Genomic DNA, 12,699 nt, shown 5'->3' with positions numbered 1-12,699 from the left:
ACATCACAGCACAGTGTGTTCTAGTCACACACCCATGATATCCTTTGAAATAAAATCTTCATAAGGAGAAGGTTTTAAGGGAGCATTTGCAGGCAGCACTGGCAATAGAAGGATGCATAAGGAACCCTGAGATCAAACGATAAGGCCAATGTGACATACCCAGGGCAGGGCTGGAGTTCAGGCTTATGAGACCTGCTTTGTTTTTCACTGTCGCTCTGAAGTCCATCAATCAGAGCTAGTTACAAAATAAGTAAAGGTAGATGTGTTGACCAGAAGTAAAAGCCCAGAATCGATATTAATGTAATATCTTGATTAGGCCAACCAAAATATCAGGCACATACCTAAACGTGCAAGCTTTCAAGATCTCCAGATCACTTCATCAGGCATCATCCTGCCTGATGTCAAGATCTGGAAATCCCAAAAGCCCACACATTTGTGTGACCCTTTGGTTGGCCTAACAAAGGTATTACACTAAAATGGAAGTTACACAATAGTGGCTCAAAAAGGAACTGTTGGAAAGGGTACCTCTGAGCATGTGCTCAGCCCAGGAAATTGTTTTCAGAGCCAGACCTGCTGCTTGCACACAAATAGACCCGTTTCCCCACTCCACCCTCAAGAAAAAAATTGTTCTTGCTTTCAGCAGGCATGGAGGGAGGAGGCTTGTTGCTGCTGCTATTGTTAAATGATTGAGAATCGGAAACCCTTGCAAATCACTTGCAGATCTGCCCATAGATCCTGATCTACTTTCTACCTGTCCCTGCTTTAGGAAGGCTGGGTGGGGGTGGCATGACGAGAGGGAAAGTGCAGGTATTGAGCCTTTCCGCAGAAATATGAAACTTGCAAAAACCTATACAGCGGCAAGTCAGATCTTGGATGAAGGAGATTAGAAGACATTCTGTGGTTGTGTGAGCAGAATACATGATGGATTGATTATGGCTGCAGTACTATGCATACTTTTCTAGCATAGGCTGATCAAATCAATGCACATAATGGCACTAAGGGGTACGATAATCAGAATATACAGACAATTATAAAAAAATAGGAAGTCGCCTTATACCCAGCCTAGGTCAGTATTGTTGAAACTGACTGGCAGCAGGTCTTCAGGGGTTTTTCCAGTCCTACTTGGAGATGCCAGGGATCGAACCTGGAACCTTCTGCCTTCAAAGCAGGTGCTCTACCCTTCTCCAATTAAAACACAGCTTCACAAAATTTTAAATACTACACAATACTAACCATGGCTAACCAAAATGCAGAATGGAAAGGTCTCCTTATCTGCCTGGTTCAAAGACAAACAATGCCTTCCTAAAATAAAATGGCTTGCATCATTTTATTAAAGACTGCATATGGCCAAGGGCAAGCCAATTTACCCTTAATCTTGCTTTTAAAAAGATCAGAGATAATGCACTATTTCAAATTATTGCGGAATATCACAGGCCATTAGATGGCGCTGTTCTGATTACGTTTATGGAGCATTGCCTAGAGGGGAAGTTTTCAATTACAAATCATGTGGCCGCTGTCGGTCACTGTCTAAAGGAGCCATAGCCAATGCAGAAAGACCCCAGGAGAAGAAAAAATGGTAAGGGTGTGTGTGTGTGTTTTCCTTAATGTAGAGACGCTCTTAGAAAGGACAAGTCCAAGAATATTGTATACTCATTAGTTCAGGTATAAAACCTTTTGGTGAAGCATCCTCATCCATCCAAGCAGAAACTCTCGAAAAAGAAAAAAAAGTAACTGCATGATTTCTCCATCACCACTTCACTGTTGCCAGATACTTAAACATTGGTTTTGTATTTGCTCTAATATGGGGAAGGGCAGACTATAGGCTTGTGTGATCTATTTTTTTCACTAGAACCCCGAGATCCAGCAAACAGAGCCTGGTGCAAAAGACATATACAATCCAAAAATTGGAATCCAAAAATTCTGAGTTCAAGCATTTGTCCTGAGTACCAGAACTGAAAGTTGCACATAATCCTTCTGCACAAACATCCACTCTGGGTCACCCCAAGCTTTCTGCATTTCAGCAGTATGATTTAGGCTGGGGAGCAGACAAAGAGCCATTTTGTTGCTGATATTGTTAAATAATCAGAAGTCAGAAATCCTTGCTGATCTGCTACAAATGGTCTACTGCTAGAGCCAGATCTACCTTCTGCCCACCTCTGCTCTAATGATACCACCAAGATATAAATCCAGATTAACTGGCCCATAATTTCCCGAGTCCCCCTTTTTTAAAGACAGGCAGTGCAAAGTATTTGGAACACATTAGCGAGGTGAGGATGAATACTGACACTAGAGAGGCAATGGATGCAACTGTGGCAGCTGTTTAATTAGGTGAGAATCGTGGATGCATAGAAAGCAGGTGACACATTTTGTAGCTAGGAACAGGGAGGGTGGGCACACTCACAGCCCTAACACACACTCATGGATGATCACAGCCAAGATAGGCAACCTGGTGCCCTCCAGAAACTTTAGACTACAATTCCTATCCTATCTGCCCCACTCAGCATGGCAAATGATTGGGGATTATGGGATCTGTGGCCCAAAACATCAGGCAGGCACTGGGTTGATTACCCCTCCCTAGCCTGAAGTAGACTTTTGGGATATACTTCGGGTTGGTTTGTTTTTTTACAGAAGACAGAAGTGGATCCTATGTAGAAGTTTGGGATTAAAGTTTGTTTCCAGGGCAAAAAGAATTGAAAACAAAGGAGATTGCTTTTCTGCCCATACAACTCCCCATCACCACCATTTTAAAAAGGACGGGAACTTCTTTTTTTAAAGGAAACTTAAGAAGAGCCATGCTGGGCTAGATCAAGGGTCCATCTTGTCCAGCATTCTGTTCACAGTGGCCAAGCCGTTGTCTGTGTGGAAAGCCCACAAGTTGGATATATGAGTGCAACAACACCCTCCCACCCATGTTCCCTAGCAATTGATATATATGGGCCTACTTCCTCTGCTATTGGAGGTAGCACATAGCCATCAGAACTAGTAGCCACTCATAGCCTTCTCCTCCCTGAATTTGTCCAATCCCCTTTTAAAAGCATCCCAAGGTTGTTTCTTTGTTCTTTTTTGAACCTCTCCTGGCTGCTCCATCACTTGATTAACCCTTGCTATTTCTGTAATGGTAGCCTCTGGGGTGGGTGAGACAAGATTGGTGGAAAGGTGGGATATAGGGCTGATCTACACCAAGCAGGACATTCCACTCTGAAAGCGTTATGAAAGCAGCATATAAAAGGCAGGAGCCACACGACTGCTTTATAGTGGTACTGAAGTGCACTGGCAACTGTTGGGGCCCACTGACACATCTACACCAAGCAGGATATCACACTATGAAAGTGGTGTGAAAGCGGTATATGGTATGTGTCAATGGGCCCCAAAAGTTGTCAGTGCACTTCAATACTGCCATAAAGCAGTCGTGTGGCTCCTGCCTCTTATATACTGCTTTCCTACTGCTTTCATAGTGGAATATCCCGCTTGCTGTAGATCAGCCCATAGATGGTCTTAAGAACCCAGCAAGATAAGGTAGGAAAGTACTGGGGTTAGCTATTTGCTCCCTACACACCTGCACACATACACAAACTGGAGGCCAAAACTAAAGTCATACTACTCTACCCCACCCCATATATCGCCCTATGAGGGAGGGATATTACACTGCTCCTCGGTCACAGCTAGCCTGGGCCCAATTCCCAGGCGTGTTTGCTCAGAAGCAATCCCTACTGTGTTCAAGAACTAAAGCTTGCTCACAGGCAAGGGTGTACAGGAGTGAAGTTCTAAAGGCCATCCCCTCTACCACACCGATAGCCTACCATAACGCTTTCCCAGTGGAATATCCTGCTTGGTGTCGATGAGGCCTATATCCCGCCTTTCCTTGTCTCTCCCACCCCATAGGCTACCATTACAGAAATAGCAAGGGTTAACCAAGTGATGGAGCAGCCAGGAGAGGTTCAAAAAGAAAAAAAGAAAGAACTTTTGGATGCTTTTAAAAGGGGATTGGACAAATTCAGGGAGGAGAAGGCTTTGAGTAATGTAGCATAAAGCAGGCTTCCCCAACCTGGTGCCCTCCAAATGGGTTGCTCTGCAACTCCTATCATTCTTAGCCATCTTGGCTGTGACACCCTGCTGGCTGGGTATGATGGGGTTTGTAGTCCCACAGTGCTAGAGGGCACAAAGTTGGGGATGAACTTAGAGGTTCTATCTTTCTCCAGGTCGAGGCAGAGCTCTTTGCTTTACGCCACCAGCATCACCTCCACGCTGCTTTTCGGCTTAACCATAGAGGTACAAAGGTCTCGGTCTATGGTGTAGAGATAAGAAGAAAAAAAGTTAAGAGTAATCATCCACATTGTGGGATGGGAAACTTCTGAATTTATATTGGAACAGACTCTTAATTTTTTTGTCCCAGGGCAGAAATGAAGGCTGCCCCTCAAAATCAACAGAGAAACCCAGGAATTTTCTGTATCTGTAATTGGGCATCAACAAATAACATCAGAAAGGTCAGAAGCTCATGCTCTTGGGTCGTTTTTTCTTTTCTTTTTCTTAATTAAACATTTAAAACATAGCTTTGGCAGTGCAAATCCTAAGGCAACTCAGTCAATTATTCCCATATTGCAGACTGGGTGCATGTGGCTGACAACAGCCCTGCACTATAGCCCATTCTTACCATTGCAGGTTAGAGTGAGACTGGGTTAGATGTGAAACCAAAAATCCCCAATGCAAAATATACCTCAGGTTGCATCAAATGCCTGTCCCCTTAATTTGCCCCTGCGGAATCCCTCTGCCAGCTCGATTCCAAATGCACTGTGTGAAGAAGTACTTCTTTTCTCTGTCCTCATCTCCCAGGTGTGAATGGACATTTGATTTTATGATCAGATATCATAAAATGCTGTCTTCCTGTTTCTTCCCACATCAAGAACATTCATATGTGCTACTGAATCGGAGAGGGAAGGAGACTTTTCTCTGCTGAGGGAGGTGGTGGAAGGTTGCATGCCGGTGGTGTTCAGTGCTGAAGCCAGCCCAAAATGAGAGCCCACCCCATTTTCCCTCTCACTTTTTGACAATTCCCTCCTCCCCAGATTGCATTTGGGAGAGGGGAAGGCGACTCTTGCCCATAGCCATGCGCAAGGGGTGTGCCCAGGCACACCCTAATGTTTCAAGCAATACATGCTGAATTGAGGGGGCCACTGAGGGGGATCCAGACACAGCAGGAATGCAGCCACACACCCCTCTGCCCTCCGGCTGCTCCACCACCGTGCTGAAGAACCGCTATCTCTGAGAGAGCATGATTGCTCTCAGCAGCAGCAATGAAATGGCCAGTGTCACCATAAAGCCCCAGCATTGTTGGGGCTTCATGGTCATCTGCTCATTCCCCCCCCACACACACACACACATACACATGCCTGCAATGGCCCTCCCATGTTCAGGCAAGCTGAATGCAGATTAAAGCATCAGTACCTAGAGTGTTTAATAAATACATGAATAAAAATAATGTCCTTTATGACTGAGTATTCAATAAATGTTCGTCTTTAAAAAATAATGATCCCTGGGTGCTCCCCCTAATGAAATGTGCTGCACACGCCTATGCTCTTGCCAGAGAACTTACCCAACATTTTTGAAATTAGGCTGGGGGAAGGACATAAGTCACCGCCACTGATCTCAATAATGCAAGAGAGGCTCAAGAGGCTGGTGGCTCCCATGTCAGTGGGGCAGTGAATCTGCTCCAGGTTTCATTCAGAACCATTCAGAAGTCTAAAGGAGCTTTCTGACTGGTTCTGAATGAAACCTAGAGCAGATTCACCACCCCACTGCCTTAGGAGCCACCAGCCTCCATTGCACAAGAGTAACTTTATGGCACAATCATCTGCATATTTACTCAGAAGTATGTCCCACAGAGCTCACCTCACAATCTCCTAAATTGTTACAACATTCATGATAAAGTTTATGTGGATGACGCAGATGTTTTCAAGATAGCAATGACCTCTAAAAGGAGATTTCCAAAACTGATTTGAATGGGCAATAAAATGACAAATGACTGGCACTCATTGGTAAACCACCCTGGAATCAAATTTTGATGGAGGGTGCTATAATAATGGTTTAAAAAATAAATTTAAAAAAGGAAGTTAGCATCTCACACAGAGAGACAAATCCTAACCAGATATACATTTGTGGGGGACTGAAAAGGCAGTGGCTGATGAAGAGAGGTCTAAGGACTAATTAGTTCTTAGAGGTCTGGGTTGGAGTTTTCCATGTTCATAAAATGATCAGTGTGGTTTTGAGTCTTAGAGGGTTAGTACTTAATGCTTTTATTATTTCTGAGTTAATGAAATACACTGGTTTCAAGCCTGAAATGAAATAAGCATAATCAAAACAGAGAAATCCTTTTTAAAAATAACAATAGATAAAGAAAGATGGTGAAGTGCCATGACAAGTTAACCCAGATACCCGACAGGCATTCATAAGATTGCAACTTTAAGTTGGTATTTCGTTGTGTGCTTATGTAAGGTCAAAAATGTTGAGTGAATTTTGAGTTCAGACCCCTCCTCTGATGAACTCAGTTTCTTGGGTGAACTATTTGTCTTTTGACTAGCAAGACCCTTGAAGCAGCCATTATGTGACTAGCCACATCCTCCATTTTGTGGTGTGCCCACAGCAGTTTCTCAGATTCCCAAATGTGCCCACAAGTCCAAAAAGGTTGGGGACCCCTGTCCTAAAATAACAGGGCCACCCTGCAGTTTTTAATCCTTGACTAACAGGGTCACCTTGCAGTCAAAAGGCTCTTTCTTATGAAATTGAAGCAGAAACAAAGTAATAGCATCTATTAAAAGAAAAGAAAAAAAGTTAGAAATCTATAAATCAAAATAAAATTAAAACAATTCTTAAAAACAAAACTTTAAAGGAAATGCTGTTAAGTAGTAGCAGGCCAGTACTTCAAGGACATTATGGCAACATGGCATATTTGATCACAATTAAATAATAAGCCATCAATTGACCAATCTAATGACTAGCTAATGATAATTGACTAACTGTAATGCCCAAACCCCAAAAGAATCAAAGTTCCCACCATTTCCAGGAGCCTTTTTTTAAAAGGAGGAAATTACAAATCAAGACCAGAGTGGGCGACTTGTAGGCCAAAATATCTAGAGGGCCACAATTCCCATCAGCCCTAGCCAATATAACCAATGGGAGTCATAGACCATCACATCTGGAGGACCACAAGTTGCCCTCTCCCAAACTAAGGGTACAATAGTTTGAATTTCAATGCATCTGATTAAAATGTGGGGATTTCATGTCTGGTTGAAACTTGGGGTGGGGGTTGGTTTTGACCCTCAAGTCAGCCGCATGTCACATTTGGCTGACCCTGACCACAACTGCAAAGGCAGTGTGCTGTAACACAGTAGAGTGAGGGCTATTGCGGGGCACTGTGGAGAACAGGATGCCAGATTACATGGAGTCTGTGTTCACGGCGCCAGGTTGGCACTGCCTTCCGCCTCAAACCCATGCTTTCTCTCTCCCAAGGTGGTGTCACGTGATCCCAACACCAAGAAGAGAGTGCAGGGTTTCTGGACGACCATCTAGGTCTTGGAGGCCCCCCACCCTCTTCCTGGTGGAAGGCGACCAATCACTGGTCGCTTTCCACCAGGCTCCACCCCAGAGTTGGCCCCAGATTGCACACGGAGTGATGTTACATGGTGGACGTGCTGTGTTGATGCTGCTCCCTTTTAAAAGGTCAGGGTAAATCCCCAACTTCTTAAAAACGCAGCATCGCAGGAAAGCCCCGTGTTGCCTGCACACCTGTGCTCACACCATCTAACCAACAGGGCACAGATCCACAGCCACTGTGGGGCTTTCCTCGCATGTAGACAGCCCCAGGAACTTTGGCTTGGTCGATTATGACTCTTCTTCTGTTATGTCCTCCTTTTCCATTTCCTTGTAGATCTTGCTCAGTCCCCACAGTAACTTTGCCAGCTGCTTAGCCTTGCCTCTGATGTTGGCTGCCATTTCATCCTTGGCACCATCTTTCAAATGTATGAGAGCCTGATCAATGTCGCAGATACCTTTTAGGAGGATGCGTACAGACGTTACAGCATTCTGCCATCTTTCTTGTTCGGTCACTGTAAAGGGAGTTCCATCAAGGGTTTTCCATACTTCCTTGACCTCATCCATTTCCCCCTGGCCAGCAGCAACTTTCATGGCTAAATAATTCAACTTAGGATTGGCTTTGAGACGCTTCCATGCCTTTGTATTGGTATAGAGATCCTTCCCAGACCTTTCCATCTTGAAAACTTGAAAATCATCGTTGATAACACCAGTGGTATCTGAGGGCAATTCAGAAGTGAAATCCTTTTTATCAGCTTCCATCAGCATTCTTAGGGCTGCCTCAGCTTCCTTCATCAGGTCTTCAGCTTTTTTCTTTTTCTCTGATTTATACTGTCTTTCAAATACATTAGTACCAACCTCAGTTACTGTCCCTACTAACTCTAAAACCGAACCGGCGATAGCCACACCTAAACTCGTGGTTGCTGAGGAAGAGGCCAAGAATTGTGAGCCTGTTTTGAAGCCCTCAGATAAAGCAGTTGAAACTTTTGCAAAAATGCCAGTAATGGCATAGTCATGATGCTTCTTGTCAATTTGGTCTGCCATTTCGTGAAGGTATTTGATGGACCGTTCCATTTTTTGTCTCTGAGCGGGAAACGCTTCCAGAAATTGGGCAAAACGTAAACGGACAGCCTTCTCCTTTAGCGTATCTGTTTAACAAAAAAAGGCATTATGTAGTTCAATGGGTGTAACCTAAAGGGAAGCTGTTTCCAATGAAACCAAAGACCCGGTTTACATGACACAGCAGGTTACTGAGGGTTGCAGCATGTGAAGCAAACCAGGAAGCTGACTTCATGGTGCCGATTTGGTGCTGATTTGGTGCCGACTTCCTCCAAAACCCTGCAGTTTCCCTTCCTCGGGGTGGCATCAGGAGAGAGAGCAGGGTTTCTGACCTTCATCCAGGCACCAGAGCCACCACCACCGCCCTCTTCCTGGTTTCTAGCAACCAATCACCAGTCGCCTTCCACCAGAAATGGCCCCCGAATCACACCCAGAATGACAGTGGAAGAATCATATTAATCTCACACCCACCAAAAAAGTCAGGGTAAATCCTGACTTTTTCAAAGCGAAACTTCTAGGAAAAGCCCAGCAGTGGCTGCAAAGCTACCTTTGCATCATATAACTGACGCAGCACAGATTCGCAGCCACCACAGGGCTTTGGCCGCATATAGACAGCCAGCCCCACCTGCCCTGATCATTTTGGATTATTCAAGGGTTAAACAACCCTTGCATAACCTACAGTTGCTTAACTCTCGCATAACCTATGATGGCCAGGATCGCACAACATGCCACAAACTCCAATGGACACGATCAGGAGATCCATATTCAAAATGGCTATCACATGTTTCCCATACATGTCATGGCTCATCATGGTGTAGTGGCTAGCGTATAAGGTGATGACTACAGAGGCCCAGGTTCAAACTTCCTACTCAGGTACAATGTTCTCACTGCGTGATGTTGGGCCAGTCACTTTCTCTCAGCCAAAACTACCTCACAGAGTGGTTGTGACGATGAAACAGGGGGTATAAAAAGAATAAACCATTTGTAAAAATTATAATCTTCATCCCAGAACAACCCATGCTCCCCAGGGAAGCTTTAAACATTTCCAGAGGGGTAGCTGTGTTAATCTGTTAAAGCAAAAGATGCAGAGTCTTGTGGGACCTTAATGACTACCAAATGTATTATACATAAGCTTTTGTGGCCTATAGTTCACTTCATCAGATGTTTGTAACTCAGGATAATACTTATGCATCTTCATTTTATCCTCATAGCAACTCTGTTGTAATAGTATACTCTGGCAACATTAAGGATCTCTGATCTCTCAGCATCACCAGTTTGCCTTCCGTGAAATGGGAAGAATCCAGAATCCAATATAAACTTCTCCTGCTGACCTTCAAAGCTCTTCACGGTCTAGCTCCTGCCTATCTCTCCTCTCTCATCTCACACTATCGCCCCGCTCGTGCTCTCCGCTCCTCTGATGCCATGCTTCTCGCCTGCCCAAGGACCTCCACTTCCCTTACTCGGCTCCGTCCTTTTTCTTCTGCTGCCCCTTACGCCTGGAATGCTCTTCCAGAACACTTGAGAACTACAAACTCAATCACTGCTTTTAAAACTCAGCTAAAAACTTTTCTTTTCCCTATAGCCTTCAAATATTGAGTTTGTTCTAACTCTATACTGTTAGCTTCACCCTACCCGGTGCCTGTTTACACTTCCCTGTGCCTGTTTGCATTCTCCTTCCCTCTTTATTGTTTACTACAACTTATTAGATTGTAAGCCTATGCGGCAGGGTCTTGCTATTTACTGTGTTATCTGTACAGCACCATGTACATTGATGGTGCTATATAAATAAATAAATAAATAAATAATAATAATAATAATAATAATAATAATAATAATAATAATAATAATAATATTTTCTTAAACTTCAGTTGAGTTAAGTATGCAGACTGGAGTTTGGACCCAGACTCTGCTTCATGGAAGAGTTCCTTATCCTTTGTGACTAGCCAAGCATCCATAGCAGCCATTAAGTGATTAGCCACATCTTCTGTGGGAGCCATTTTGTGGGGGTGCCCACAGCAGTTTCTCAAATTCCCATATGTGCTGACCCAAAAAAGTTGGGGACCGCTATTCTACTGCATCTTACATAGGACAAACATACCTGTCTCTATGTGAAATAATATGGACACAGATCTGGTATCTGAAATTCAAAGAGGGGCATTGCAACATTTGCTGCATCGCTGGCTGGTGACCCAGGACCCAGCCCAAGGCATCCACATGCCAGGCTTTCCATTTCCTTGTTCTCCAACAGAAGTGAAGAAAGCGAAAGTGAAAAGCAACCAGCCTTATGAGGGAGGGGGGCGGCAGGGAACTACACCCGTTATCTCAGGCTTTCCGCACCCCCAGGGCCGGGCAAAGCTGGTAGTGGGCCCGGGCCAGATAGGAAATGTAAGCCCCATTTCAAACTGCTCATTAAGTATTTTTAATCAGTTCTAAATACATATGAACTAGAACAATTTATTAAAAAGGTAATGGCAAACACTTTAATTCAAGATGTATACAAGACATCACTTCTACACATTCAGAAATGCTTTACGTGCTTTTCTTTGGACAAATTCATAATCAACAACAGAAAAATCAAGCAACTTTGCCCAGGGGGACTCGGAGTAGGCCCCCTCAAAATCATAGGGCCATGCCAGCTGACCCCACTGACCACCCCCTCTGCCCAGCCCTGCACACCCCACACCCCCTTCCCAGAGCAGTACACAAACAGAGGAAGATTAGGAGTGGAAGATGGGTTTTGGCTAGACTCCCCCTGCCCACAAAGTCCATAAATGAGGCAGGACGACTGTGAGATAACAGCCTCAGCTGGTTACTGCTCCAACTTAGGGGGTCCCTTTCCCACTTCTCCTTTTCTCCAAGGGAAGGGGACAAGCAGCGTCCTACCTTGCCCGGATTCCAGTTCGGCTGTCTTCTCCATGGTTGCAACCAGTTCCCTCCCGGCCGAGGGCTCCATGGCTCTTTGAGGGGACCTTGACAAGTGGAGATAAATTAAGGCAAAAACGATACACAGCAGCAAGGAGATCAAAATCAAGAGCCAGGAGGACTCCATTACCGGAGGAGTTCGAGGCTTTTTGTTTTCTTACGACTAAAAGTAAACCAGCCGGTGTGCTAGTCTCGCTGGCCAATGTCCAGAGTTATAAAACTCTTGGGAAGGGCAGGAAGGTGCAAAAGTCAGAACAAAACAGAGCAGCCTGGAACGGCCTATTTATTTAAAACAAAGAAACCGAAACCAAAACCATGCCAAATGCTATGAGACATTTGAGAATAATATTTCAGGGCCAAAATGCTTGAAAAGGTATATTATTAACACCTTAATGCCCAGAATACATCCAGAACAGAACAGAATGGCCTGAAACAGCCACTTCCAAGTGAGTCAAGTCATCCAAATTCACCAGCCACACATAACTACATGGGACTGATGCAAAAAACCACAAAACTTCCACAGAAACCACACTTAGGTACCCGTTCTGAGCAATAGTCTGCAGTTTTGAAAACTGGCCCAGAATGGCCACTTCCAAGTGAGCCATATCAACCAAATTCACCAATCACATATGACTAGGCCGAAATGGTACAATAGGCTATAAACAAACACCACTACTCAATATTAGGATTGAAAGCCATCCCATATCAAAAATTACCAATGTGCATCTTTAACATTTAGCCCTACCAAGTAACATTTGATATCATCAAATTAGATTTGTCTATTGTTGAACCGGCATAATTTATATTCATTTTTTTTAAGCCTGCTGGTTTAAGAACATAGTTAAAGCTACCTCATGTTTGCTCAAGGTCCAGAAATCCAGGAAGTTGGAAGCTAAGTCAAGTGCCTTAATTGATGCACTCTCTGATCATGTACAAGGTCATGAATTTTGCTCACTTAACAACTTGTTCTCCACACAACCACATTTCTCCTAGCTTTTTCAGGCCCAAATCCACATGAGGATGAATGTCTGGAGCCAGCAAAGATGTCCCATGTTGTCCTGGTCCTGTATTGCTTTCTGAAGCATCTGAGCCTAACTATTGCTAGAAGAATCCTCCAGTGAGCTGAGCCAGGCC

General features: G+C 44.3%; 1 protein-coding gene across 1 annotated transcript; it reads right to left on the bottom strand.

The window, feature by feature from the left end:
* Positions 1–7,875: 7,875 nt before the first annotated feature.
* On the bottom strand, positions 7,876–11,692 carry LOC134403996 (apolipoprotein L6-like). Its single transcript, XM_063134547.1, has 2 exons — positions 11,527–11,692; positions 7,876–8,732 (listed from the first exon to the last, which is right to left on the bottom strand). The coding sequence occupies exons 1-2, from the start codon at positions 11,690–11,692 to the stop codon at positions 7,876–7,878; spliced, it is 1,023 nt and encodes a 340-aa protein (XP_062990617.1).
* Positions 11,693–12,699: the final 1,007 nt, after the last annotated feature.

The sequence above is a fragment of the Elgaria multicarinata genome, chromosome 9 (genome assembly GCF_023053635.1).
Source record: "Elgaria multicarinata webbii isolate HBS135686 ecotype San Diego chromosome 9, rElgMul1.1.pri, whole genome shotgun sequence".
NCBI lineage: Eukaryota > Metazoa > Chordata > Lepidosauria > Squamata > Anguidae > Elgaria > Elgaria multicarinata.
The sequence above is the reverse complement of the archived record's forward strand: the minus strand, read 5'-3'. Positions and strand labels throughout refer to the sequence as shown.

Coding starts and splice junctions, on each gene's coding strand:
- LOC134403996 (XM_063134547.1), bottom strand. CDS start 11,692: ATGGAGTCCTCCTGGCTCTTGATTTTGATCTCCTTGCTGCTGTGTATC. Junction 8,733..11,526: donor CGAACTGGAATCCGGGCAAG/GTAGGACGCTGC, acceptor TTTGTTAAACAG/ATACGCTAAAGGAGAAGGCT.